The sequence below is a fragment of the Protomyctophum parallelum genome (assembly GCF_964188405.1).
Source record: "Protomyctophum parallelum genome assembly, chromosome: 14".
Lineage (NCBI taxonomy): Eukaryota > Metazoa > Chordata > Actinopteri > Myctophiformes > Myctophidae > Protomyctophum > Protomyctophum parallelum.
This window is the reverse complement of record NC_139709.1, coordinates 46,486,330-46,497,638: the sequence shown is the minus strand read 5'-3', so window position 1 is coordinate 46,497,638 and position 11,309 is coordinate 46,486,330. Positions and strand designations below refer to the sequence as shown.

The 11,309-nt window shown below is 44.1% G+C and overlaps 1 protein-coding gene across 1 annotated transcript; it reads right to left on the bottom strand.

Annotated features, from left to right (window-relative positions):
- Positions 1–5,652: 5,652 nt before the first annotated feature.
- On the bottom strand, positions 5,653–9,459 carry fam78ba (family with sequence similarity 78 member Ba; the record flags this gene model as incomplete). The annotated part of the gene is made up of 3 exons (XM_083783056.1): positions 5,653–5,895; positions 8,273–8,552; positions 9,125–9,459. 3 exons carry the CDS (start codon positions 9,457–9,459, stop codon positions 5,653–5,655), a joined length of 858 nt encoding a protein of 285 aa, XP_083639182.1.
- Positions 9,460–11,309: the final 1,850 nt, after the last annotated feature.

Genomic DNA, 11,309 nt, shown 5'->3' with positions numbered 1-11,309 from the left:
GTAGTGCCTGTCTCGAAGACCAGAAAACTGCCAACATTTCAGGCAGACTACTCCATCTACTGGCACAATGAGGAACTGCATGTTTGCTGCATTGAGGTGGGATTGGTTCTACTGAAAGATGCTGAATGTATTTTTCTAATGTGAGAGATTAAAAGAGAAGGGAATTATTTGACCTTGAATGTACTGTACACAATGCAGATATTGCAGTTCTAGTTATGAAATGCTTTAATGAAGAAAAAAAGGATAAAGCATGAATAAATTAATTTTGAAATGTTATGTCGAAAGATCTGAAGGTGCTTTCTTCTTGAGTTGATTCAAAGTGGGATGAATGTTTAATGTGAGTCCCATGCCTCCCTTTGCTGCCCTCATTCTCTCTCTCTCTCTCTCTCTCTCTCTCTCTCTCTCTCTCACACTCACTCTCTCACACTCACTCACTCAAGCAGTCCATGAATATTTTGCTTCAATGGTGTCAGATGCACTGAGCTCAGAATAAAACCGGCGAACTGGTCTCTATAGCAACAGATGGATGAATGGGCTTGGCTGCCTTGACCAAAGGTAGACCAACTGAATAATCGTAACACTTATTTGACATTGAAGCAACCCGACATTTTATCCCAAAATAACCAAGCCATTCGTATATGGATATAGTCAGAATTAGGTCAGGTCAGGAAAACGGTTGGCTTTCTTGTTTTCTTGTGTTCTTCTTCCTGTTACTTTATCAATTTGTGACTCTTGATAATTTATAAATGTTACATTTGTACACTCTCAAGAGTTAAAGTTGCAGTACGTGATTATTTAGTTAAGTGTCAGCTCTATATTCTCAGATCAAGCATTGCTATAGTGTTTGTTCAGTAACAGGGGATCGGGATACCAAGTGTATTCAATCAGGAGAGAGATCTCATACAGGTTACTGGATAAAAAAGAAAGTGGTGACAGAAAGAATTACCTAAGCTGAAGCAGATAAAGTTAGAAATGAAACACAATAAAACTGAAGCTGATAAATGTGTAGCCTACTCTCTCCTGATTGGATTAAATTGGTAACTCATCTGAAAATGTATTTTCTGTTTATTAAAGAGCTTAAGAGTCGGGGAGAACAAACACTATCTATAGAGGGTATGCGTGACATCATCATCATACCTGGAAGTTATGCGGAAACGCCTACGGAGTGGCAAGAAACGACTTTCTGGCATCGACAGCCCCATACATCAAAACCAGAAAAGACTGATCTGATTGCATTAAACAACGTTAAACTCGCTTTACCCCTCACTTTATGCATGCACATACCCTCAGTCTATAGCAATGGTTACTACCAGATAGAGCTTTAACTAAAAACTTTGTTTTAACCAAGAAATATCACTTAGAGTAGGCTACACCTCCTTTAGCATGGCACTGCTAACAAGATGTGATAGTATGGGGACTGGAGTGGAGGACATGGAGCAACAGAAAAGATGGACAGGAAGGAAGGTGAGATATGGACCTGGAGAGTGACACAGACAGATGGTACATCAGTCACGTGACATGAATTACGTGTGGACTGGCAGACGGGAACTTGGACAGGGACCAGGATGATCCCTGGACCCAATACAGAGATACCTTCGCGTTGCTGTCGGGGCGGGAACCTCCTATCTCCATACGTTAACCTTTTGTATTGACCATACTACAGCGTCGCACACAATTTGCAGATCGACAAGCTTGCGTTTTGAGATTGTAGATCTGCTCCTTTTACTTTTTGAGGGGCACTAGCCCCGACTATGTCCAGCTTTGAGGGTGTGTGTAAACACAAACATTGTCCTAACACAAACATTGAATGCCATTGATAATGATTCTGAATGGCCAGTTTTGAGTGTTTGTCCCGACACAAACATTAAATGCCATCGATAATGAATGGCCAGCTTTGAGCATTCGTCCCAACACACACATTGAATGCCATTGCCAGTTTTGAGTGTTTGTGTAAACACAAACATTGTGTAAACGCAAACATTGAAGACGAAGGTGAGGATGCAAACTCTGAATTCTGCCGGAATGAGATGATGTATGATGATGTACGACGATAAGAGCGCCCCTCACTTCACACAGGTGTGATTTTTAAATTTAAAAGTAAATGAACAGATGAACAATGAACTTAAGTTACATATGGTTATCAGGACCAATGTGGCATCCTGATGGTAACCTTTTCACTATCAATACGTCCAAAGGATCAATTAACATATAATTAATACTGATACTGAATGAGCTTAACCCATTCTGAACGGGCACCCATTTTGGTGTTGGCATCATGTTATGCTTTAGCTATTGAAAAATAGCAGATCTACAAGCTCATATCGCGCCACCGAGTGGCGCGATACGAGCTTGTAGGTCTGCTATTTTTGAAAAATCGAAGAGCGACTGACATTTCTAGAATCTGATCTCAGGTCAGAATGGGTTCATCAGGACCAGTGTGTGTCCGGCGGAAACCTCGTATGAATCTGATCTCAGGTCAGAATGGGTTAAAGCCATTGGTTTTGATAGCACATCAGTGACGATGCAATCCTACCTGGAGGGGAGAGAACAGATGGTGTTCAGAATCTGTGACTGCAAATTGTTCGCAGATGACTCGGCACTGCTGGTCTCAGACGGGAACAAACTACATTTTGAAAAGGCCCTCAGCTCTGAATCAAATAGTAATCTCAGCAAGGCCGACGGCTTCTCAGTTAAAGTGGGTGACAAGATTATCACACAAGAAGATTAAATTACTACCTATAGGTTCCATCCTGGAGGCAAACCTTTCCTGTGATAAAATGGCCAGTGGCCACCAATGAAATATCTGTAGATTCCTGTACAGGATCTCCTCACTGGTCAACAAAAACATCTTGAAGACCTTAACAGGAGCCAGGAGCCCTCATACAAGGTTTCTTCGACTATGCATGCACCTCTTGGTACTACAGCACCTCAAAGGCCCTTAAAACTAGGCTCCAGACTTCCCAAATCAAACTGGTCAGCCCACCTCATCCCTTCCCATTTGATAGGCTGGAATGGCTTAGGGTTGACGACAGAGTACAGCAACTTGCAATGGGCCTGCATAGTCTACTCTACAAGATTCGCTACACCACCAAGATACCCATGTAATTGTACCTGTCAAAATACTTCCTTAATGTCAACAGAATCCACAATCACAACAGCAGAGGGACTGAGGGAGTTGAACAAACCACCAGATTCCGCTCGAACAAGGGATTAAATTCACGTGGAACGCCCTACCAACAGCCATTAAGAAAGGTGAATCCATAGACTCCTTCAAAACCACTCTCTAACAGCACCTACGGACAGCTGGAACCTGTAAACAAAACAAAAAAGTCAAAGTACCCCCCCTCTGTTTTCCCCATACTGTAAATGTTTTTCCCTTTTTTGAGCGCCGCTAGCCCCTCCTATGCACAGCTTTGTGTTTTTGTATGAGCACGTAATGTGCTCAGCTAATTGGCTGAGCACGGAATGTGATGTATGATGATAAGAGCGCCCCCTCGCTTCAGAAGTATGATTTAACCTTTCTTTAATGATGATTTCCTGTTTTTTATAGAAGTGTATATTTGTAAGTCTACGTTATGATGAATTGAAAATGTAGGACCCCGATAGGTAGGACATGAAACCTACCAAATCAATGTTTCTCGAGCACTGCCTTATGAAGGGAAAACGTGATTAAACGGAAACGTCAATAGAATCTCCTGACTGTACCACAAGCTCAATCATTTTTGATTATAGTATTTCATCAGCGTTTCAGCGACCCGTGGCGCAAACAGCACCTACCCCAGGCAATTGATTAAGAATGGATCATAACGGAGGTTCCCTGGTGGTTCAAACGGATGGTGTAATGAGCAGCATAATGTTATGAGTTTGATTGTGGAATGTCACCCATCTTCTCTGCGCTCACTCCACAATACAATATTATACAAATGTAAATATGTTAAGTTGAAGTGGGTGTAAGTGAAATTATTTTAACAAACAAAAACATATGTATGTTTTCCTCTAAAAAGCACCTTGAGAGTTGCAAATGTTAATCCTATAGCCTCAATGAACTAATGGTGCATTCACATGGGCAGAGGCAAAAGATTCAAAGATGCAAAGTTAGCCCTACACAGTGTATTTGTAGCTGTTGTAGCTTGCAGCAGCTACAAGCGTCGGATTTGCGTCGGATTTTACTTCAACATTCAAAGTGCAAAACTGTACCCTTCTATTGTAATGAGGGTTCATTGTATATCACTCAAGGGTTTGAATAAAGCAAACAATATAAAGTAATCTTTTATAAATAAAATGAGGATGTCCTGACCTTATCCCAGACTGAACCAAATTCAAGTGCTATTAAGAAAATATATTTGTCCTACTTTGAATATAAGCACATCAAAAGTTGCACTTCCTCCATAAACTATGGCTCCATTACAAATTGATACGATTCAACTTACTGTATATCAGCCTGTCACACCTTGGTTGGTCTATTCTAAAACACACAAGTGTGACCACTGCCATGTAAAATATAGCCTTTGGCTCCATTCCAAATCAATAATGTAAAACCATACCTGTAGTATGGCTATGTTCGAAGTAGATTTCAGCCCTCTGTAATGATTTGTGTGACCCTAATTAATATCTCATGAGCCTCTTATGCCTTTCTGTCACTGCAGTGGTATGGCAATGTTCCAGTTCCACTATTTGGCACTTAATGTGATTGATTGAAAAATAAGTTTTTCTGTCAGCTGCATTTATTCAACATTTCAACCTCTCACCTCTCATAGCCTGTCAGTCAAAATAATAGAATATCTGCTGTATTATGAGCATTACAAGCTAGCGATGAAGATATGTGGTCCATGAATTCAAACAAATTAGTTTATCAGCCAAAAAAACCGTTGCAATAGATCCACAGAAAATTGAATTTCTGCACAGACATTCATTCCAGTAAATTCCAGAGAACACTATATCTTTTTTTTTTCTTCTTTTTTTTTTTTTACCTTTATACCAAGTGGGTGATCTAAATACAATCTGGTTGCGTGTGAGTTTTATCTTAACCTAACAGAAGATTCATATAATTATCTCTATTTAAATTTCTGTATGTCCTTAAACTGTGGCCTTTACGTCCAGAATTGGCACTGAGGAGCTTTTGTCCAGCTTGCATGGATGTGACACAAGATTATTTCCAGTCAAAATGTCTTCCGATAACAAGATGTATAAAATAAATGCTATTTTGTGCCTTGTAAAGATTTCTCTCTCACTCTCTTTCATGCAATAAGATCTACATAATGCAGGAAGCAGTTCTCTTAAATTTCATTGGAACTTCTAAAAAACAGTGTTATTTTCTTCCTGGTCAAAAGGCAGGCTCAATTCTATTGTAGTTCAAAATCAGTCCGGGGCCAAACAAGCATCGGCGTGGCGTAGGGCTCAGCTTGTATTTAGAAACAGTTCTCAGTGGGCTTACATCATGAAACCTCGCTTAATCTTAATTTAATAATGAGCCTCTGTCGTCTTCTTGGAGCTCAGTAGGGAACTTCATTTCCCTCCTCTCCGGTAGGCTACAGCACTTTCATTATACCTTCGTTCCCCAAAAACAACCTTTCTCTCTCTCAAAGTTTGTATATATATATATATATATATATGTATATATATATATTTCTTTTTTTGCAGGTTGACACCCTTTTATTTTGGCGGTATGACCACTAGCGGTGCCCCTCTCCGTGGCCTCCACATTAGCACCTGGGCGTCATTGGCGTTGGGTCTCCCTAGTGCATTGGGCGGGATGGGTTCCTGGTAGTTGAGGATGTGGGGCTGCTCCTGATGCGGCCGGCCCACCAGCGAGGCCCGCGAGCCCAGGGGCATGTCTGGGTCCACGGCAATGTCTACACGCATCCGCCACCGCACCGTCTGCAGCACGATGCGCTCCTGGGGGACGAGAGAGAGGAAAGTGTAACGTTAGTATGAATAGAATTTGCGTCCTCATCTTCGTCTTCAATGTTTGTCAATGGCATTTAATGTTTGTGTCAGGATAATGTTTGTGTTTACACACACCCTCAAAGCTGGACATAGGAGGGGCTAGCGCCCCACAAAAAAGACGAGACCAAGGCACTCTATTTTTTCTTCTAATCCCACGATTTTGTAACCCATTTTTCACCCCTGTGTCAATTATCTAATGTGATCCTGGGCTCTACACACCCTCCGCCAACCCCAACGGACTTGAACTCATGCATGAGTGTCCAAGTCGCTCCTTTGAGTTTCCCTGGTTGGATGTAGCGCGTGGAATGAACACGTTATTCCAACCAGTTCCTTTGTTGTTAGTACATTTGATATGTCGTCGCTGTCCCGCGATTCTCCTCCTATCTCCGTATTCTAACTTTTTGTGTTTGTAGTATGTTTGTGTGCTGTGTGTGTGTGTGTGTGTGCGTCTGTCCGTCTGTTACCAGATAATCTCCGGCACCGTTAACCAGGTTGATGCCACATTTTGCGCCACATTTTCCAGAATGGCCTGTTATAGCGCCACCAGGAGGCCGAATTTTGAAAAACAATATTTTTTTAATATTCATATTACTATACATACTGTATACTGCAACTGAACAAATGTGAAATGTGAGAACCTCAATAAAGAAAACATTGAAAATGACAAATTGCAGATCTGGAAGCTATAGAAGCAATGCATTTTGAGCATGTCAATGTGCTACTTTTGCCGGTTTCATCCTGAAAAGTAATAGTTTAGGTGGTTTCCACGAATCTACCCGACACTCAGAAACAATATATGATACGTGGCAGTCGGTGTACAGCTTTGGGCATTAGAGGCACGGTCTATTTTAACTTCATGACTAGAACTAGCCCATTCTGACCGGGCATCCATTTTGGTGTCAGCATCATGTTATGCTTTAGCTATTTAAAAATAGCAGATCTACAAGCTCATATCGCGCCACCGAGTGGCACGATACGAGCTTGTAGGTCTGCTATTTTTGAAAAATCGAAGAGCGACTGACATTTTTAGAATCTGATCTCAGGTCAGAATGGGTTCATCAGACCAGTGTGTGTCCGGCGGAAACCTCGTATGAATCTGATCTCAGGTCAGAATGGGTTAACTTCATGACTAGAACTAGGCCCTGTGTTTCACACAACACCTCCAGCTCTACATCCTTTGTGTCCTCTCTATTCCACTGGTTATCAATGTGAGGTCCGGGGACCACCCAGGATCCATATGGACGCTTACTACGCGTCTGTAACGTCATTGATGATATTACAGTGTAGACTGGGGAGTATCACAGATAAAAATGGTATCCAATCCGAGTGCGTGGCGTAATGCATACAGTTACAAACTGGGTCTGGGGGTCCTTGGAATTAACCCATTCTGAACGGGTACCCATTTTGGTGTCAGCATCATGTTATGCTTTAGCTATTGAAAAATAGCAGATCTACAAGCTCATATCGCGCCACCGAGTGGCGCGATACGAGCTTGTAGGTCTGCTATTTTAGAAAAATCGAACAGCGACTGACATTTCTAGAATGAGGTGGAAACCTCGTATGAATCTGATCTCAGGTCAGAATGGGTTAAAAAGGTTTAGAAACAGATGACACGTGTCTTACATGTGTCATGAGAGAAAATGTCACGAGAGAAAATGTGTGTCATTTTAAAGATTCTTCTTCGATCTACAGGCTCACAATGGATTATGAGCATGTAGATAAGTATAAAACAGGGTTGAACTGATTTTGATGCAATGTTATCTGGGTTGGGGAGCCCCTGGAACCATTGAATGTCAGTCAGAGAGACTCACCACCCCCATGCAGGCACAATCTGTTCACGTCAGGCAGGCTATACTGTTGTATCAAATGCTGAACAAACAGACTATAAGCGACAGTGTCCACAGCCTGGCTATCAGCCTGCTGAATAGGCGCTGAGTCCTGTCGCCTTGTCAGTCTTACTGCTGCATTACAATGGTAATATCACTTTAGATGTGCTTTATATCAGCCAATATTTGACATTTTTTGATGACGTCAGTACCGGCAATGCCGTGGTGTCATGGTTTTTCTTCTTTTTTTCCCCTTTTTCTTTTTTACATCAATCAATATTTTGGCCATGTCTCATCATGTCTCATCAATGCCACATCTACAAGCTCACAATGTGTCTCTATGTGAGCTTATAGATTATTAATTCTGATTGGAATGGAAGTTGTCCTTTTTGACAGAACGCCGTTCAAAACATCACTAACCAGTAGTCTGACTCTCCAAAATGGGGATGCGGTCATCGGAACCCAAGAACGCAGCATGGGTCGGGCTCTCAGAGTCCTACCTTGGTGACGGAGTTCATGGCCACCAGCCAGGTGATGAAGCTCTGGTCTCGGGTGATGTGCGTCAACATGGGCGTGTTGCTGTTGCTGATGGGCACGGCCCAGGTCACGCTGGGGTAGAAGTTGTCGTTCATGCCGACGGTCAGACGCGACGGCTTGGACGTGGGCCCCGTCAGGGTGACCGTCTCGGTGGTGTTGCCGTACCAGGGGTAGCTGACGCCGTCCGAGTCGCTGATGGCCTTGACCCGGCCCTCGCGCAGCTCCGGTAACTCCCAGCTGGACCTGCAGTATAGCGGGCATGCAGAGAGAGAGAGGACTGAGAGAGTCACTGACTAATAACAAGCTCCCAGTGTGTGTGTGTGGTGGTTCCAGAATCAGAATCAGTTTTAATTGTCACAGGTGGTGTCAACAAGAATGTGTGTGTGTGTGTGTGTGTGTGTGTGTGTGTGTGTGTGTGTGTGTGTGTGTGTGTGTGTGTGTGTGTGTGTGTGTGTGTGTGTGTGTGTGTGTGTGTGTGTGTGTATATGCAAACATTCTGTATGTGCACATATGTACGCCCGTGCGCGAACACACACACACACACACACACACACACACACACACACACACACACACACGTTTGTATTACAATACTTAGCATTTTAAGACAACAATTTTGTCCGGCACCTCTAAAAGGACTGATGTGCATTGCACCTCTGCCTTATTTGCCTTATGTGAAAAGAGACGTGATCATGACACTTCCTATACCTGTAAAACCACAACTCTATACACGTGATTCTGTTGTATCCCTGAAATATCCCCGCCTCTATGTGTGCTATAATAAGAGTATAATCTGATCCAAGATCAGAACTCACATGCCGATGTCCCCATAGGTGTTGTAGAACTCCATCTGGGTACAAGCTTGGATCCACCCCACCACCCAGGTCTCGTGCCGGGGCACCGGTGGCATCACGATGCCCGCCGAGGCCCTGAAGTAAGGCGTCTTGTAACGCAGGACGATGGGCGAGTTCTCCTCGATGATGGTCGGACACTGGTCAATGGACGCCGACACCTCGTACACCACGATGTTCTCCCGTCTGATCCGAGGCTTGCACGCGATGCTCTGAAGGCAGCCCATCGTGCTGGCGAGTAGCAGAGTAAGCAGAACCGGAGACAGGGGGAACCAATGACACCTGACCCGTATGTCCATCACATCAGTCGCCTTCGGGTTCCACCCTTGCCTTGAGGAGCAGATCAGTTTAATTGGCCATAATCACCGTTTGGGTGTGAGGGAGAGACAGAAAAAACAACGGCATCACTCTTAAAGTAGCCTAAACCCATAGCCACCATTCGATCAGATACGAAAAACATCCAGAGTCATATGTGGAGCGGATGGAAGGTATCCCAGTCCTCTGCAGCCTCCGTTCCCCGTGCTGTCTGCTGACTGCCGCACTGCCCTTGGTGTTTGTCCCCAGAAGCTGCAATCCGGCCTCCCCTGGGCTGCTGCTTCCCCAGTACCACGCCTGGTCTGACGGCTCCTTTATTCCTTAATGTCGAGTCCACGCGGCCGGCCGAACGTCGGTGCCCCTTGATCCTGCTGATCCGGTGTCGTCGGCTCTGTGTTGTCATGTCAAGCGGCGACGTGCAGGCAGGGCAGCTATCGGTGCGTCAGTGTGGGGCTGGATGATGTCTTTGTTTGGACCGTATACGGCTTGCCTTTTTTTAGCCTACATCTGTGCAGAGACGATCCTGACAGGCTAATAAGAGCACTACTACCTTATACCGTCTTCTTGGCCCGCACACACGCACGGGATTTCAGCGTATATCGGCTATAGGCTGCACGACGAGAGCGAGCCCTCATCACCCGAGACGCAAATCAGCTGCAAATGGAGCGTTTTCCTAGCAGCGGGGCTCCGTTCTTCAGGTGCGTAAAGAAGGATGCATGAATGGTGCATCGTGGATGAAAACGCAAAATTAAAAACAACCACAAGATGGTGAATGATCCATCCACACCCGTCCCTCGGTGATGACGAGTCGCCTATATAGCCATTATGTAGTGTATATTATAGGCTATTACTTATATTATAATAACGCCGTCGTCGATCTTGTTGGTCTTGTAGTAGAGTAGAGAGAATATGTTTTGCTCGGCGTTGTTCAGATAGAGTCGGGTGCTGATGCTGCTAGAGCAGGCGGGGAGGGGAGGGGGGATGGGCGGGGCGGGACCAGGGCGGGGTGTCACCCGACCTCTGCATCGTTCAGGACTCAGGAGTGATGCTGCCAATGATTGTTTTAGGCTATTGTACATATTGTCATGTTTTTCAATTAGAAACTATAGTAAAATATACGCACATCACTTCGTGGAGGTGCTGCATGGGTTCAAAAAGTGACATAGGAATAGAGAAGGGAATTCTTTATCTTTTGGAGCATATGCGTGTGCAGGTTCCCTTCTCTTTTCCCATGTTTTTCAATTGAAATAAATAATGGCAAAGTTGTTGTTTTTTATTGAACACGTACTATGGTCTAAGCCTCTAAGGCATCGGTTTTCAACAGGTGGTCCGTGGACCACTGGTGGTCCGTGAAGGTGTTGCATGTGGTCCCTGACCATGCATTTAGTAATGTAGGAAAGTGAAGATTCGTATTTGAATTTATTGTATTGACCACAAGTTGAGAAACAATGCAGTAAATAATCTGGTGACAAATGATGACGCATCGATGTTGTCAGTTACTGGGAAGACGGATGTCAAGAACTTCCACAGAAAAGTGAGTTAGAAGGGAAACTGTACCGGATTGCCTGGTTGAGTAAATGTGCCCATAATGAATCGCAAGTGTCTGCTTACTGAGTCATAGGATAAGTTACAATGAACAGCAACATGAGTTTAATATGGAAGGTTAATGTTTTTTCCCCACACCACGACCATATCCCCCCTCCCAACACAACAATGGTCCCCAGGTTGATTCTCAGTCAGGGTGGTCGTCCCCAGGTTGATTCTCAGTCAGGGTGGTGGTCCCCAGGTTGATTCTCAGTCAGGGTGGTGGTCCCCAGGTTGATTCTCAGTCAGG